Genomic DNA, 18,676 nt, shown 5'->3' on the forward strand with positions numbered 1-18,676 from the left:
CAGCCCTTCACAGCAGCCCGTTCTAATGGCATTTCATGATCTAACAGACAGAAATATTATTTTGGTGTAAGGAATGCATTTTAAAGAAACACAGCACCACTTTGCCATGCTGTGACCTTTTCCAGCGTGCACGCAATTGCCGTGACGCATTAGTACTTATTGTAACAAGAGCCAGGCGGCCTGAGAGAAAGTATTCACCCAGGAAGAAAGTGCAATTTGTTCTCAGATTTTAAAACACTGTCTAAAACTGAATTCCCCACCATATGTCTTGGAGAGCACCATCTTCCATTGTGTACTGCCATCTAGGGGCCCTCTTCTGACAACGTTTTAGCAAAACTAAATGCCAATATGCTCATGATGACTTTAGTATTTTCAGAATTGAACCATGAAGCAAAAGCCAGAAAATTCAAACTTCTGATGAAATTTTGAAAAATATATAAATTAAGTATGAATTTGCATATATTAGTTTTAATTTGTATCATATTTCTATATCCAGCATGTTTTTTGGTAAATTATTGCCTAAAAATGTAGTGTGAAATTTATTCACACTTGTATGTATGATGGCTGTGATTCTGCTGGTATCAACATTTTACACAGAAGAAAAAGAGTGCGAGGTACTTATTTTTTATTGTAAAAAAATCATTAGTGTGCTCTGTTTGTTACAGTGAAGTGATGCTACAACACAATTATATAAAAACCCAGAGAAAGAGATAATGATCCATTTTCTGTCGTGTTTCTGAAAGATAAATCATCGCCACATTTCATTTCACGTCACATGATGCTGAACAAGCACAGTGTGTGCAAATGTGTGGTTTTGTAGCCTGATTTGAATCTCAGGCTACAAAGCCGGTAATGTGTTTACCTCACATTACCGGCTCTTTCTTAACAGAAATCTTTGCTTTCTTGTGACATGCTGGCTTGGCTTTCAAGTTCCCCACGGTTCCTGTACATTCAGTTTTTACTTTAGTCTTTTTGCATGGCATTTTTTCCTCTTCACCATCTTCATCTTTCACTGGTTGCTTTAGATGTGCCATCTCTTTGAGGCTTTGGAACTTCTTGAGGTCTGAACAAAACAAAACCTGAAGCAAGAGAGACACTCTGTGGTTACAGGGGACCTGCTATAAGAGACAGACAGTTTGCAGAAATTGACACTCACAGACTGCGCCCAGCCAGCGTAGGGTCCCCACAGCTTTCGAAAAAAATCTCCTGTGTAGAAATATTAGATTGAACATTTTATTACCAGTGTTTAAAACCAGGGCTTAAACCATACCATTAAACAGGTATGTGAATACTGACCAATATCTCTTTTTAGTTTCTCTGTGATACTCTTCTGTCCATTGTTGGCAGCGTATTTATAGTCACGTTTAGCAATCTGCCACACATGTGTGTCAACAGGTACAGCCTCTGGCTTATCCAGGGACATCAGACATACACAGTCTGCCACCTAAAATATGACACAAAGCCTTGATTGTATGTTAGCAGTTAACATCACATTTTTTTTGCCTTTTCTCCCCCCAAAAATATCTGCTGTACCTTTGTACCAACGCCAGGAAGAGTGCGAAGAGCATCACGGGCTTCTAGATATGGGATGCTGCGTAAACCTTCAAGCCACTGAGGCCCATGGTTGTCCAGAATCTGCTTCGCACTCTGCTGGATAAACCGAGCCCTGTATCCAAAACCAAGATCCCTAAGACGTGCCTCTATGCTGCTGTCTGATAAGAACAGTAAATGAAACAACATAGAACATAGTTGTGGTCAGAAGTTTTCACAAACTCATCATGGGCATGAATATCGTGGTAATTTGGGGCTTTTAAGGATTTCTTTGAACTGTTCTTTTTACAGATGTGGAAACACTATTTACTTTTCTATTACTATAAGGCCTGGAAGAATACCCAAACTGTCACCCTCGGATGAGAAGAAATTGGCTAGGACATTCAGAAATTTGCAGCTCACATGGACAAACCAACTGCTATCTGCAGGAAAGGTTTTATAGTCCGTTGAGATGAGGATTGAGCTTTTTGGCCACAATGACAGTAGCTATGTTTGAACGAGTAAAGGTGAGATTTTCATACCTAAAAACACTGTACAAGCTGTCAAGCGTGGTGGTGGCAGCATGATGCTCTGGGTCTGTTTTGCAGCAAATGATACTGGTACATTGCACAAAGTGGATGGACTAATATGGAGGAGGACTACCTCCAAATTCTTCAACTTCATCTCAAATCAACAGCTGAAACTTGAACACAGTTAAATTCAAACTTGTCCACCTGATTCTTGTTTTTAAAGTCGTTAAAGATGTACACTGGGTGCTGGTTTAGTGAGCAGGTGACCATAAGTCATATGGCCAGAAATCAGCAGCCCGACCTGAGGCCCTTTGCTTTATGTCTTCCTTTCTCTCTCCACTTTCCTATCTGTTTCTACTATCATTAAAGGCAAATGCCAACAAAATTAATATAAAAATAGATGAGTCAGTTAATGTTAATAAAAAAAACTAGTGGGATGAATATCTTCAGACTCTCAGTATCGTCTTCATCTGACAGTAAAGGTTTTGATAAGATTACAAACATAGATTTAAGTTCTGTGGCAAAACTTTTCAAGCACCTGCAAGCGCAGACAGGGAAGGAAAGTCGTGGTATGAGGTCTGATCAAGCTGGCACAGGGGTGAGCCCAGAGCCTGACACAGTCTGTCCACCATGCCCTGAATCCGAGAGATGTGGTTGTTGGAAGTGCAAATGAAGGAAAACAGGCATTCTGTGGGGTCCTGGCGCAGCATTCGCACACCTGCAGGAAACCCCCCCCACAAAAAAGTATTTATGAAATTTGATAAAACATAGCAGTAACACCTTACTGTGTAATAAGTGATATGTAGTAGCAAGGCTGTGCAAACACAAACTCACACACTGACCTTTGAAGACCTCTGCAATGTGTTTGAAGTGACAATCTGCTGCTCCCCACTCCTTGTGCAGGTCCCCCATCCTCACATCCAGCTGGAAGTAATCTCTCAGCATCTCTTCGTCCAGCTCTCTATTCTGTACTGAAGAAACAGCCAAAGGCTCATCTTCTTCCTTCTCTGGAGCACATTTGAATCTCTTCTCTGCTGTATTTTTGTCCAAGACAGAAACACCAACTCTTCTCTTCCTGTCACTTCCCTCCTTCTGCTTGTCCTGGTTGTTGTACACGTGGTACCAAAGAGTCTCATCTGTTTGGGTCAGAGTCCAAACACGCCCTCCCATCACACCGGTCCAGTGTCCTTCTGTTGTTTCCCTCCATCTGCGGGAATGAGATGTGAGTTAATTCAAAGACTTTAAACCGCTTCAACTTGCATTTGATGTTTAAAGGCTGGACGTGATTTTGACCATCTTACCGGAAGGATTGTCCACACGCAAGAGTGAGATCGAGACGCAATTCGGACTTCGAACAAGACATAGACCTCCACATTTTTGATCCAGATGACAGCACCGCATGTTTGGCCATAATTCTGCTGTTTACAGTTTCTGTTTAGTGATTAATAACAAACTTTACAGTAAAGTAAAGTCTTTTTAAACGCATAGTAGTGTAATCCGGCGTGTATGGTAGGTTACAATAATAAATACAGAAGTATTTTCCAGGAAGCTACGCGGCATTCCAGTAAATAACTTTCACGGAGATGTTTTGGCATAGATTATGATGGACGACAAAGACCTTACACTGAGTCGGAAAGGCGCAATTATTTTATATGAAAAGTTGTGAAAAGTATAAATTTTCCGTAATAATTGTTTAAAATATTATCTAGTATAGATAACAAGTAATGATCCTCAAAAATTCATATTGTCAGGAATTACTAAAATCTGATGCAACATCACCCAGATTCCGGTAACCCGTCCCTCACTGGTGTCAACACAAATCCTGATTGGTTCTTACGATCGTAGTAGGCGGTAATCTTAGTAAATCTCCTTCACGATTGGTCAGTGAGATCCAAACCCGCAGAGTTCTATTGGCTAATATTCTTTGTACTTCACGTTTTTTTTCTTTCCAGAGGAAGTGGTCTCTGGTCTCTCTTTAGGAAGCAAAGTCGTGTGTGGCGGTGGTGTGTCTGTGCTGTTCCGATTTTAACCGGTGAATTCGGCGGGATAATGGCAGATACGCTGACACTTTTCACGTCCATTGGACTCAGCGAGCAGAAAGCGAAAGAAACTCTGAAGAATGACTCGCTGAGTTCTTCCCTGAAGGAGGCAATTACTCAGGTTGGTCCTAACGCTTATGGGGTAACTCAACTACCTGAATGCACAGCTGTGAAAACGACTGACACTTGACTGTACAGCTCAGCTGTATACAAACTTCTCATTTATTTATGCTACACTGGTTATAGTTTTAGATAGACCTACCCTGACCTTCTTGTAACTTTTGTGTACATTACGCCATAGTTACACTTTTACTTTCATATTTCTTTAGTTGGTAGTAAACCATCCATTATTTTATCTTTATTAGGCCCCCAGGGTCAAGATAAGGAAAGTAGTGATTATTAGCAATTTCCTTATTTGTCTTTAACAAATTCTTAATAATTCTTAAATTTCCTCTCTGTTTTCAATAGGCCCAACGTGTCCATGGGGCCTCAGGAGTGGACAAAGCCATGGGTACATTGCTGTACAGTATGGCATCTCGCCTTAAAGACACCAAACGCCTGGCATTTCTTTCAGAAAGTATAGCTCAGCGTAAGATCTGCACAGAACTACAGCTTGCAGGTAAATTATCAAAGTTTTGGAAGTCAAGCAAAAGTGAAAGTGAATGTCTACAAGATACTAGTGAGACCTGCTGTTTGGAAGTTATGGTACTCACAAAGATAACAAGAGGTCGAGCTGGGGGTGGCAAACTTCAAGATGATGTGATAATTTGGTTTAGAAATAAGTATATCAGAAGAGCAGGTCAGGTTGAGTGTGCAGTGAGCAGAGGAGCTGCCAGGAACAGAGAAGATCCATAGATGTAGTGAAGGAGGACATCCAGAGGGTTGGTGTGATAGAAGAGGATGCTAGGGATCGGGTGAGATGGAAGTAGATGATCTGTTGTGGTGACCCCTAAAGAGAGCGACTGAAAGAAGGTCTGTTGTGGACCCAGTTTTAACCAGCAAAGTTTTCCAAAAATATTTTAAACATAATTTGTGCTCCAATTATATTATGATCTGAGTCAAATTACTGCAAATTTTTTTCACAAATTCTTTTTAAGCACAATATTTGTGAAATAAATATAAAGTGCTCAGGAAAAAATACTCTGAAAGCAACAAGGAATACTAATGTCGATGATGGACCAAATCAAAGAACTAAAAAACCCAATTAAGGAGAAAGACAAGACAATCCAGTTTTTGGAAAGGAAGGTGGACGATCTAGAACAGCAGGCTCGACTTGAGGAAGTGATTATTACGGGTCTGGAAACTAAACACAGGAGTTATGCGAGAGTCACCGAGTCTGGGACCGGTGCAAAAAGAGGAGAAGACGAGCCCTCGACGGAGGAGCTACAGTCGTTGGAACGGGAGGTTGTGGAATTCTTTTCGAATAAAAAACTTCCCCTGCATAGTAATAATATATCTGCATGCTATACCCTTCCTAGGAGGCACACTAATGCTCCTCCAGCAATTGTAGTGAGATTTGTAAACCGTAAACACAAAGTTGACTTGCTGAGGCAGTCCAGCCTTTTGAGAGGAAGCGGAGTATATTTGAATGAACATCTTATAAAAAGAAATGCAGATATTGCTAGACAAGCTCGCATATTACGGAAGGAGACAAAGATTCAAGCAACCTGGACCAGGAACTGTAAAGTGATGATTAAACTTAATGGAACACCAGTAGAAGCCAAGGTTATAACGATTAAGGATCTTGGGGAATTGGACATTTATACGAGATAACATTACCAAGATAGGCAGACGGTTACGACCAATCATGACTATGAGCTTAAAAACAATTAGTTCATCCTTTACAAGAACAGATGCTACTTCGGGTGGAAAAGGACAAAAGGAAGTTGTAAATTGGACATGGAAGAAGATAAGATCAACGGACTTTAAAATATGTCGATAAATAAATGTGCGATTGTTAAGGATCCCTTTCTTTTTTGAGGTCAAATAGATATTCTTAGAATAATTATGCATAATGCTCGATGACTCAGATCATAAACCATATGATTTTGAAGCAGGTATTGACCCTGAAAGGAATGTGCTTAATACAATTAATGTCACATGTAAAGATTATACAGAGGAGCAATTCAGGGATAAGGTTGAAATAGCTAATACATTTTCATTAATTCATATTAATTGCAGAGGTCTTTATAGAAGTTTTGCTTCGATTGAAGATTTTCTGTATAGTTTGAGGCAAGTTCCAAATAATTTCTCTGTCTGAAACATGGTTAGATGAGAATAGGGGTTGTCATTTTTGTATCAAAGGGTACGATTTATACTTTGTAAATAGAACTAAGAAGAAGGCAAGTCCTTCTTTTGACCCATTTTGCCAAAGGAAAGGAAGTTGCCTAATAATTATGCACACCTGATATAGGGTGTTGATGTCATTAGACCACACCCCTTCTCATTACAGAGATGCACATCACCTAATATGCTTAATTGGTAGTAGGCTTTTGAGCCTATACAGCTTGGAGTAAGACAACATGCATGAAGAGGATGATGTGGACAAAATACTCATTTGCCTAATAATTCTGCACTCCCTGTATATGTGTGTGTGTGTGTGTGTGTGTGTGTGTGTGTGTGTGTGTGTGTGTGTGTGTGTGTGTGTGTGTGTGTGTGTGTGTGTGTGTGTGTGTGGGATTAAACTATATACAGGGGTGCACATAAGTGGTCTGCAGGTGCACATTCGCTGTCAAAATAAAAGACGCGCACCAGATAAGAAGTTGCAACGCCAGTTTGCGTACATAAGATTTTCTGGAGGAGGACAGACATTTGATTAGAACTCTTAAAGATGTCAAAGAAGCAAGCTCCTTTAAGCAATTAAAGGAGCTTGCATGGTGGGAATCTCTCACTCCATTAGTTCTCTTTGGTGGTCCTCCACCTCCAAAGAAATGCCAGAAAGAGTCCGAACCGCAAAAGAAGTGCGTATACTCAGAAAAGTGGTTGCAGGAGGTGATATAAATACTTATAAAAATAAGTTGGTATTAATATTGAGGAAAGCCAAGAAAGACTATTATAATAAACTTTTTCAGGAAAACGAGAATAATATTAAGGGCATTTGGAATATTTTTAAAGAAGTATTGGGTAACAAGAACACACCCTCAGATCGGCCTATTTATTTCATTAAGAATAATCAAGTTGTCGATGACAAGATTGAAGTAGCAAACGAATTCAGTTCCTTTTTTGTAAATGTTGGGCCTACTTTAGCAAATTTAATTAGAAAATATGACGACCCAGACTATGAGGAAGTCTGGAAAGGAGAAAGTAGAGTGGTTAATTCCTTATTCTTAGCTGATATTACCATAAAAGAAATAGTAGCAATTGTAGAAAACTTTAAAAATAAAAAATCTACTGACTGTGATGGTATAGACATGGTTATAATTAAAAAGACTTTAGACTGTATAAGTATTCCTCTTTGCTTTATTTTTAATCTCTCGTTACAATCAGGAGTATTGGCAAATTGGATCGTAAGTGGCAAAAGTGATACCCTTATATAAATCAGGAGATAAGCATAGTTTTAACAACTATAGGCCAGTGTCTCTTTTGTCACAGTTTTCAAAAGTGCTTGAAAAACGTTTTGCGCAAAGACTTGATAGTTTTATTGAAAAAAAATCAACTAATAAATGAAAATCCATTTGGATTTCGTAAAAATAGATCAACGGCATTAGCATCATTGACGATATTTCATCTGCAACCCATAATAATAAATACACAGTTGGGGTATTCGTTGATTTAAAAAGAGCTTTTGACACGTTACAACATTCTATTTTGATTTCTAAATTGTATAATTATGGTGTGAGATCAGTGGCATTGAATTGGTTAAGGAGTTATTTAGAAAATATGTACATTATCTCGGCAATACCTCTGAAAGATTGAAGATTGTATGTGGCGTTCCTCAAGGTTCTATTTTGGGACCTAAACTTTTTAATTTATATATTAATGATATCTGTGATGTATCAAAAAGGTTAAATTTTATTTTATTTGCAGATGACACAAATTGTTATTGCTCTGGAGAGAATTTGAAAGATTTGGTTGAAATTATGATTTCTGAGATGTTAAGATTAAAAAAATGGTTTGATATAAATAAATTATCTTTGAATCTGACAAAAACGAAATTCATGTTATTTGGCAATTGTGTAAAGGAGGAAGAAGTCATTATGTCCATTAATGGAGAATTGATTGAAAGAGTTACTGAATTTCGCTTTTTGGGTGTAATAGTAGATGAAAATTTGACGTGGAAATCACATATTTAGTATATTAGAAAGGAAGATGGTTAAAAACATTTATATTTTGGGAAATGTAAGAGATTTATTAGACTACAAAACAATGCACATTTTATATTTTTAACTTTTTTTCTTATACTTTAGTTACTGTGTCAAAGTTTGGGGGAATACATATGAGAATACTATAAAACCTCTAAACTTATTACAGAAGAAAGCACTACGAATGATTCATAACGTTAAATATAGAGAACATACAAATAAATTCTTTATAAAATCAAAATTATTAAAATTAGGAGATTTAGTGAAACTACGGACACTATTAATTATGTTTAAGGCTAAAAATAATATTTTGCCTTTTAAGTTACAAAGAGTATTTTTAATGTGTTCGGGGGGAGAAGACAGCAGAAGGAAATTTTATTTTAAGCAGCTAGGACTACACAAAGATGAATGAGTCCAACGGTTAGGGGTATACGACTGTGGAACTCTCTTCATTATAATTTAAAGAATTGTATACATTTAAATGTTTTAAAAAGTGTTACATGTCTAAAATGATAACTCAATATGAAGAATGTGAATGAAATTGGAGTTAATTGAAAAAGGATCCATTATTTTTTTGCCTCATTTATTTTAGTTACTTATCTTTTCTCCTTGTTACTATGTGGAGTGGTATATTCTGATTGTAAATTGGTTGTTTGGTTTGAGATCCTTAATTAGAAAATAATGACATCCCACAGCTCAGTTACATCATCATTATATCCTTATTGCTTCTCGTCTTTGTGATGCGTTCATGGTGCACATGTAAAGTTGCAGTTGCAGTATTTTAATATCTAGAAAGCAACTGAGGAGGAGCAAGCATAAACATCATAACATTTTTGTTTGTTTGTCTGTTTTTAAGTGGCATGTAATTTGAAATGTAACTCTTCAAGCTGCTCAAATATCAGCAAACACACAAACATTGTGATTTCGCCTATTTAAATGATTATTTTAAGGTGATGAATGGATTAGGTTCACTCACCAAATTTTATGTTTTGTTCTAGTTTTATAGTATCTAGGTGTTGGTAAATCAGCAATATACCCTATGAAACTTGAGAAAAAAATTACCAGAAGTAGTGAATGCCAGATTATCAGCACAGGTCAGCTGATCATAGTGTCACAAAACGAGTTATGTGTTTGATTCCAAAGGCATTCTTTCTCCGTGCTGCACCGATACACTCAGTCGTGGGGTTCCTCGACTTGTCAGATACTACTCGTGTGTGTGTGTGTGTGCGCGCGCGTGTATATGAAACCGAGATTACATAAACCACTTTCTGAATATTTTTTTTGTAGCTGCTTTGGACTTTGTGAAGGGTCATCCACAAGACCCCATCAACCAGAAGGAGTTTGACGAAGCATGTGGAGTGGGTGTAGTCATAACACCTGAGCAGATTGAGGAAGCAGTGAGTGTTCTAGCCAAAAGTGTGTCTTTTTACGTGCTGTACTGGGTGTGGTATGCACTGTAACTGTGTAATGTACTGTAGGTAGAAGCTGTGATTAAAAAGCACAAGGATCAACTGCTAAAGGAGAGGTACCACTTCAACATGGGACTACTAATGGGTATGAGCTCCCACCTTTTGGTTAAATATTATTGCAGCTGCTGAAGCCTATCAGCCAAAAATAATTTCTCACTGAGCCTCTGTGTCTGGTGCAGGTGAAGCACGCACTGCTCTAAAATGGGCTGATGGCAAGGTGATCAAGAATGAGGTGGACATGCAGGTATGTCTGGGAAAAGATCCTTCTGTTATTGCAATGTCATTGTGGTTAAGTATTTGCAGTGAAGGTCGCTGGGATTCTTTCAAATAATAAATCTCTGGCTTTCATCTTAAAGGTTCTGCACCTCTTAGGACCCAAAACAGAGGCTGACCTAGAAAAGAAGCCCAAGGTAAAAGTGGTGTATCTTATTAAAAAGTTGAACATTTCTGGAGCCATTTTTATGCAAATTCTTTGCTGTCTTGGGGTAAAACATTGTCCAGCAGATAGTTAATCTACACACACAAAAAGCCAATCAACTAAATGATATGTAGTGTGTTTAAGCTTCAGAATGAGTTAATTTTGTAAGTTCTGTGTAGAGCTGAGGTAGAAATGCATTGCATGATTTTTTTGGTCTGTAATTAATATGGGGGCGATCGTGGCTCAAGAGTTGGGCGTTCGCCTTGTAATCGGAAGGTTGCCGGTTCGAGCCCCGGCTTGGACAGTCTCGGTCGTTGTGTCCTTGGGCAAGACACTTCACCCGTTGCCTACTGGTGGTGGTCGGAGGGCCCGGTGGCGCCAGTGTCCGGCAGCCTCGCCTCTGTCAGTGCGCCCCAGGGCGGCTGTGGCTACGATGTAGCTCGCCATCACCTGTGTGTGAATGGGTGGATGACTGGATATGTAAAGCGCTTTGGGGTCCTTAGGGACTAGTAAAGCGCTATATAAATACAGGCCATTTACCATTTACCAATATATAATCATCTTTCAGGCACAGAAAGCTAAAGTCACAGAGAATGACGTGAAGGTGAAGAAAGAGGAGGTGGCGGTGAACGGTAAGCAGCAAAGTCAAAAACAGACAGGGGTGCTTTTGTCTTGAAGTACTTTTTAAAACTGTTTATTGATTGTTTAGGTGATGCAGTCTCTGGGGAGGGCAAGTCACTAATGGAGCAGCTCAGAGGAGAGGCACTGAAGTTCCATAAACCAGGTGAGGACAATTAGAAATGAAATGATCTTGTTGCACCTGAAAAAGGTTTCCTTAATCTGTTCACACTGCAGCCCTCAATGTTTCTTAAAAAATTAACCAACAAAGCTATGTGTATGGGAATGCTTATTTGTGTATCAATGTGCTCGGACATTAGACAGACTTTCCCTTGCTGGTTTCCTGGTTTAAAAAGTCAGATTGAGCCCATGTAAGAATGGAGCACTCCTCACCACCAGCTTTTCTAGCATTCATGTGAAAAGGGGGACTTTTGTCAATGTGTCTACTTGGTTATTGTGACTTTGAACTATGTTTATTTCTTTGTTCTTGACCGCGCAGGAGAAAATTATACAACTGAGGGCTACGTGATCACACCGAATACAATGAATTTGCTTAAAAAGCACCTGGAGTTCACAGGTGGACAGGTATAATATTTTCGCGACTTGAATGAACTGTTACAAATCTTACATAGTTAAAAAAAAAACATTGATCCCATTTACCTGTCTTGGCATGTCTTTAGATACGTACCCGTTTTCCTCCTGAGCCCAACGGTATCCTTCACATTGGGCATGCCAAAGCTATCAACTTTAATTTTGGCTATGCAAAGGTAAGTTAATTTCTTCTTCAACACCATATAAGCTTTTGAATGTTCTCTTGTGCAGGTGTTTACTCTAAACATTGTGTTCCCCCATAGGCAAATAATGGAATTTGCTTCCTGAGGTATGATGACACAAATCCTGAGAAGGAAGAGGAGAAATACTTCACTGCCATCAAGGATATGGTGGAGTGGCTGGGTAAGTTTTTTGTGCATAAATGTTTTGATGTTCTTGGGCACATTCTCTACATTCATGGAGCCATTGTCATATCCCTGTTTTGCTCACACAGGCTACAAACCTTATGCCGTCACACACGCTTCTGACAATTTTCAGCAACTCTATGACCTTGCTGTGGATCTTATTCGCAGGTGAGTGCAGGATATGTGGAGATGTTGGTGCACGGATGGTGTTTGACTCATTTCTTTTCTCCGCCTTCAGGGGTCACGCGTATGTGTGCCATCAGAAAGGCGAGGAGCTGAAAGGCCATAATGTTCCTCAATCACCGTGGAGAGATCGACCCATCGAAGAGTCGCTGGTGCTGTTTGAGAGGATGAAGAAGGGCCTGTTTGCTGAGGGAGAGGCCACCCTCAGGATGAAGATGGTCATGGAGGATGGAAAGATGGATCCTGTGGCATACCGAATAAAATACACACCGCATCATCGGACAGGAGATGAATGGTATAAATAAAAAAAACCCACAACATCTTTTCTCACAACAATGTATTCCTAGTGAACTTGCGTTATCTTTCTTTGCAGGTGCATCTATCCTACCTATGACTACACTCACTGTCTGTGTGACTCCATTGAAAATATTTCACACTCACTGTGTACCAAAGAGTTTCAAGCCAGGTATACAGGACTTTTTTCCCCCCATCTTCATTAGGTTCATTTTAGCTTTTGCTGGATTCTTACAGAATGACATTACTGTTTTTGTTGTTGACCTTTTTGTGATTCTGTCAGGCGTTCATCATATTACTGGCTGTGTAACGCTCTGGATCTGTACTGCCCTGTGCAGTGGGAATATGGGCGGCTGAACCTCACCTACACTGTTGTGTCCAAGAGGAAAATCATCAAACTGGTCGAGACGGGCGTTGTCAGGTAAAGTAGGATTTCTTTTTGACATTTTTTTTTCAGACTTAATTATTTACTTTGTAATGCAAATTAATAGAAGTGGCAAGGAAATATGCTGCTTTTAAGGGCTGCTGAGGCACTCCATCTCTTTGTAAAATAATGTAGCAAGTTTATTTTTAGGTGTAGGCAGGAAAAGATAGACCAACGTGTTTCAACTCTTAAGTGTTAATCAGAGTCTGGTAAACATAAAGTCATTGAGGATTAAAGGCCATGGGTAACAAAAAATCTGCAGCAAGGTATGTGACCCCTAGAGGGGATTGTAATCAAAGAACAAAGACCCTCACATGTCAAAGAAATTATATAAAAAATATTTTACAAAGCAGTGTGGAAAAATAAAAAATAAATGTGAATTTGTAATAGATCATAATAAAAAGGCTAGAATTCAACCATTAGACTGTACATATATTCACATACTATGCTTATGATTCAACAGTTTTATTTTTCTATTCATAATTTAATTTAAAATAACCTTATTTTAAGCACAGAGCTGAATCTAAAACACAAGGTTAGCTATGTTAACATGGCAAAAAAAACTGAACATACTGGTTATTAATCACTATTAAGGACTCGTTACGTGCCCAGGATTTGCCCAAACTCTTAGCCAGTAATAGCTGGGATAGGCTTCAGCCCCACAGTCCTGAATTGGATAAGGAGATCCATAGATAAAGCCAATTTTATTTATTTAACCCCCTAAGACCCGAACTCTTCCACGGCATGCATTTTTAATTTCTCTTTGATATTTGGGCATATTGGGTCCCGATGAATGTAAAAACAAAGAATTACCAGATTTATTTATTTATTTTACCTTTGTTTTTAAGAAAAATAAAAGCCACATATGAGGATATTCGTTTAAAATTTTGATAGAACAGTAGCAGTATAATGTCCTCGAAAGTGGATATTAGGCCCTTGTAGAGCAAAATTGAGTATTTTGGTCTAAATAACCCAAAATGTGATGTCCACACATGTGGACGTCAGGTCCTAGGAGGTTAATTTAGTTATTTAAATCAGTGGCCTTATGTCATTAACATAAAATGTAGCTGAAAGTCTGTCTTTTAGATTTGAGAATAATATCAACTTTGTGTTGAAAGTCAACACTGGCATATAACTACATATTAAATGTCTACCTGTGTATCCCTACCTGGTAAAGTGTTTTATATTTCCAGTTTTTTGTTACCATTCAACTAAAGCCCTTTTACTTAATTGTCATAGAGATAAACTCTAAAGTCACTTCTGATTTCATTGTTAGAATAACATAAAAGGCTTTATGCACTATTTCCTTTTAATTAGATACCTTGAGATAAACTGAAAAAGCTGTAGAAATCAAAACTTTTACAGAAAAGTTAGCTGTATGCTTTTGTTTTGGTTTTTTTCCCCTCACATGTCGCATGAGATGCTGTATTGCACAAAATGTTTAGACAAACTAAAGCAGACTTTGTGGTTCAGCAGTGGTAGCAGTTTCGTAGCCTGGGGATGGCCTGTCCATCTGCACAGAGCTCTGTTTTCTATGGAGGCGATGTACAAAGTATGTGGTATAACCAGTCTGTGGGCTGTTGTTGGTCCATGGAGAAGTTATAACATACAAAGAGCTGAAGTGAAACTGAGCAGCAGCTGTCTCTGCTTTTCGTACTGATTTTTGATCTAGCTTTGTAAACTAATCAGCATTCGGCAGACACATCATTTGCGTCCAGTAATGTGCAGTGGGGATTTTGGAAGACTGCACAGGAGCAGGTCTGGTGTTGGTTTAAAACCCTTTCCGCTCGCTGTCTGAACAGAAACATGCACGGAGACGAACACGTTTGCAGGACCATAATTTAGGCTTAAGAGTAAAAACCCTTACGTCAGAGCTTCCACCAGATATAGACCACTCAAATTAAGAATTCAGCCCCACTGTATTCAGTTAGTATAATTCGAAAATCATTTAATTGTGTAGCACTCTAAATAGAAACATTTCTAAGGCTTGCAATGCAAAAAAACTTTTTCCAGACTTAGTTTTTCCCTGATATAACAGGACAAAATATTGGGACAAACCTGTACATGACATTTATCCGAAAGCAGCACATCCAACAAAAGCTGACTTCAGCAGCTCTCTGGATTCACCAATGTTTTAAACTCCATATCTGAGTAGGACCTTAGTTTTCCCCAAGCATGTTAAAAGCTATTAAAACAAACTAGTTAATTACTTCATTGTAGGGAATTGATGCAGCCTTTTGACCACAGCTATTGTTGTGATGTCTTCATTGTGCATAGCCTGCGTTAAGTAACTCTTAAATATTTGTTTCTAATTACAGAGACTGGGATGATCCCAGACTCTTCACTCTGACTGCACTGAGGAGAAGAGGGTTTCCCCCAGAAGCGATCAACAACTTCTGTGCACGAGTAGGCAAAATGAATGCAATGATGAACTTTTGGATGCCACAACAAGTCCCATTCATAAGTGCTGTGCTAACACTGTACACATCTCACAGGTGGGAGTCACAGTTTCCCAAACGACGACCGAGCCCCACTTACTGGAGGCGTGTGTGAGGGATGTGCTGAATGAAACAGCACCTCGAACCATGGCTGTGCTAGAACCACTCAAAGTCACCATAACGAACCTTCCTGACAACTTCAAGGTTTGTACATTGCTTATAAAACAAATCGCTTGACCTAGTATATTCTTTCACATTATATTTTAGGAGAAAATAATCCTTCTGTCTTCTCTTTCAGACAGATGTACGAGTCCCGGACTTCCCTGCCGACGAAGCTAAGGGCAGCCACACGGTTCCTTTCACGCGCACAGTCTTCATTGAACAAAGTGACTTCAGAGAGGTCAGAGAGGAGAAACCTCCAAATAAATGATTTTAAAAAGCAGCAATTCTTTGTGCTCTTTTTGGTTTTGAGATGGGCAACGATTATGAGGTTATTCTCTTCTTTGGCAGGTCATGGAAAAGGGCTACAAGCGCCTGACTCCAGAACAACCTGTAGGCCTGAGGCATGCTGGGTATGTCATCTCTGTCCAGAAAATCATCAAGGTAAGACTCAGTTTCACCAAGTAGACAATATAAAATAAAATTAAAATGTGTTTTCCATGCTCTAATCCTGTAAAAACATAAACAGGCCCTTCAAACTTTTCTTCATCACAATATATTTGTGAAGGTTTTACATATATCTGTCCAGTCAAACGACATAGTTTTATAAAAATATGATCTAGTTATATTAAACAAGAGGTTGTATTCTAGAATATTCAATTGCGGCAGTAAAATGTCATTATTACTTCATTATCTGGTTTATGACACACATGTTGCTCTGAACCATTTCTCAGGACACTCAGGGCAAAGTGGTGGAACTGGAGGTGACCTGCTGCAGTTCTGAGACCGCAGAGAAACCGAAGGCCTTTATCCACTGGGTCAGTGAGCCACTGGTGTGTGAAGTGCGCCTCTATGATAGACTGTAAGTCACAAACAATTACCCATCATTCACAAACATTTCACAAATAATATAACTAGAGAATTCACCTAACCAAGTATCTCCTTGTATCCGTAGCTTCTTGCACAAACATCCAGAAGATCCATCTGAAGTGCCTAATGGCTTCCTGAGTGACATCAACCCTGTGAGTATCTCTGAACTACAACAGAAGGCTTTTGAAGTGTCAGCAGTCACATCGATTTCTTAATTTGTTTCTTCATTTTTTTTTAAATTTAGGATTCCCTGCAAGTGATCAGTAGTGCCTTAGTGGACACCTCAGTCAAGAGAGCAAAGGTTTTTGATAAATTCCAGTTTGAAAGAGTCGGCTACTTCTCCGTGGACTCAGACAGCACTGCAGATAAGGTACGGAAAGATTTTTTTTATTTTTTATTTATTTATTTAAAACGAGGTTTGTACAAATTTGTGGAAGCTTCTATTTCAATTAACTTTAGTTAATTCTTTGATAGTCTTGGTCTGGATTAAAAACATTTATGCAATATGAGCTGAAACCTTTTTCCTTCTTTCACTGCAGCTCATCTTCAACAGAACAGTTACCCTGAAAGAAGACCCTGGGAAGATCTGATTGACTTGAGATTAAGCCACTCTTCCTGCTTCAGAGATGCATGTTCAGATTTGCTTGCATTACATCAATGTGTAATATCAGCAAAGGCACAGACTGAGTCAGATGAGATACTGGAATATTTTTTTCAGGGATTTATCACTCAGAAACGAAACAAAATTATATTCCTCAGCTATGATCTTATTCATCACAAAAGCGCTGCAGCATGACTTTGACCTAGCTCATTTGCTCAGTAATCATTAAGTCTTTTTTTTTTCTATACTTGCCACAATAATATTCACTTACAGTGTTTTCTCTTGTTTTTTGAATGGATGAAGCTTTCATCATTGTTCAACAAGGGCTGTTTGTGTATATTATGTGAAGCTGGTGTTACACATATGTGATGCTCTCAAATGCCACACGTGACTTTTTTATATATATAGATTCAGAGGCTGCCAAAGCATCATGTTTTTTAAGACTAGGCAGATTGAACATGTGTCCTTTGGACTGGAGCAAAGAATAAATAATTCTACAAACTGCAGCGTCCATGTGTATTCATGCTGGTTCGGGATACTTAGTTTTGTGTGTGTGCGTGCGCGTCGGGGGTTCTATCAGTATTAATATTGAGTATTTTTCTTAGCTGGAATGCTTATTAAGAAGGAAGGAACATAACAATAACCATTGAGAAAAAATATAATACTGGACCACTATTGATACCTACTAAGCATGTTAGTGGTGCTTGCAGTGCAACCTGTGAGCCCATGGTGGACCTTGGAGACATTTTTATATTGCTTGTGAGCAACAGCAAGAATGAACTGCTATACAGTTGATGTCATGTTGTAACATGGCAGCAAAAACTCAAGACTAAGACAACAGCTGCCTTCAGTTTTTCTACACTAGCTGTTATAGCAGACAGTTTAATGTAAACACAATAACCTCAATAATGGCTAAGAAACTTCTTTTGGCTGTTCCCTTAAGAGGTCAGCACAACAAATCATCAGCCTCCATTTCCCACTATCCCAAGCTGTCCTTTTCACATCAGCCCTCTGCATGTTCACCACAACTACATCCATGAACCTCTTCTGAGGTTTTCCTCTTGCCGGGAAGCATATTCAGCATCCATTGTCCAGTATAGCCACTGTCCTTCCTCTTCACATGTCCAAACCATCTCAGCCTTGCCTCTTTATCACCAAACTGCTTAACCCGAGTTGTCCCTCTTATGTGCTCATTTCTAATCTTGTCCATCCTGGTCACTCCCGATCTTAGCATCTTCAATCCTGCCACCTGCAGCTCTCGCCTTCCTGGATATTCTTCTTCCATCTGAAAACATAGTCCACGGAGACTCCTGACCTAATTTGTCAACCTGTCCATCATCACTGCAAATAAAGAGAGCCAATTCCTGATGTAATCCCATCACCACCTTGAACCCATCTAGCCTTTGACCACTGTCTCACTATAAGACACACTAACCAAGCAAAGTAGTATAAAAAGTAAAAGGATGTTATGTATTGGTACAGACTCCAACCTTCATTCTCCTCCACTTTTCTAGTAAGAGAAAACTGAAGCATACAATTAAGAAGATGTGGTCCATAACAAATGTCCGTGTGGGAGCAGCAGACCATGCTGAAGAGCAGTGCGTGGGAATTAACCCTCAGTTGCCCAGAGCCCTCTGAATACCACCCAGGTATTCAGCACATCTCCGTGGGACCACCTTAAAAGATTGAGAAGCCAGTGAACCACTAGGAGCGTCTGTCTGGTATAACTGTTTTAAGGTGGACTGACATCTACTTGATCTTGCCAGCTACCTCCACTGTGTGTGTCGCCTTTAACAGACAACCCTAGAAGTGTCAGTTACCGCGATATCTTGAAGAGGAGATCCCG

The 18,676-nt window shown here is 39.1% G+C and overlaps 2 protein-coding genes across 2 annotated transcripts; one reads left to right on the plus strand and one right to left on the minus strand.

Moving 5' to 3' along the window:
* Window positions 1-608: 608 nt before the first annotated feature.
* On the minus strand, window positions 609-3,995 carry ogg1 (8-oxoguanine DNA glycosylase). Its single transcript, XM_082517817.1, has 7 exons — window positions 3,362-3,995; window positions 2,903-3,267; window positions 2,599-2,778; window positions 1,534-1,712; window positions 1,297-1,444; window positions 1,157-1,206; window positions 609-1,079 (listed from the first exon to the last, which is right to left on the minus strand). Exons 1-7 carry the CDS (start codon window positions 3,469-3,471, stop codon window positions 864-866), a joined length of 1,248 nt encoding a protein of 415 aa, XP_082373943.1. The 5' UTR covers window positions 3,472-3,995; the 3' UTR covers window positions 609-863.
* Window positions 3,179-17,336, plus strand: qars1 (glutaminyl-tRNA synthetase 1). Its single transcript, XM_082517816.1, has 24 exons — window positions 3,179-3,282; window positions 4,013-4,220; window positions 4,568-4,718; window positions 9,688-9,797; window positions 9,879-9,954; window positions 10,049-10,113; window positions 10,226-10,279; window positions 10,856-10,919; window positions 10,997-11,071; window positions 11,405-11,490; window positions 11,586-11,672; window positions 11,760-11,859; window positions 11,951-12,029; window positions 12,100-12,339; window positions 12,418-12,510; window positions 12,622-12,759; window positions 15,081-15,168; window positions 15,258-15,404; window positions 15,499-15,600; window positions 15,711-15,803; window positions 16,094-16,221; window positions 16,315-16,381; window positions 16,474-16,599; window positions 16,769-17,336. The coding sequence occupies exons 2-24, from the start codon at window positions 4,110-4,112 to the stop codon at window positions 16,817-16,819; spliced, it is 2,331 nt and encodes a 776-aa protein (XP_082373942.1). The 5' UTR covers window positions 3,179-3,282; window positions 4,013-4,109; the 3' UTR covers window positions 16,820-17,336.
* The last annotated feature ends 1,340 nt before the right edge of the window (window positions 17,337-18,676 follow it).

This window comes from Aulonocara stuartgranti, assembly GCF_965226115.1.
Source record: "Aulonocara stuartgranti genome assembly, chromosome: 20".
Lineage (NCBI taxonomy): Eukaryota > Metazoa > Chordata > Actinopteri > Cichliformes > Cichlidae > Aulonocara > Aulonocara stuartgranti.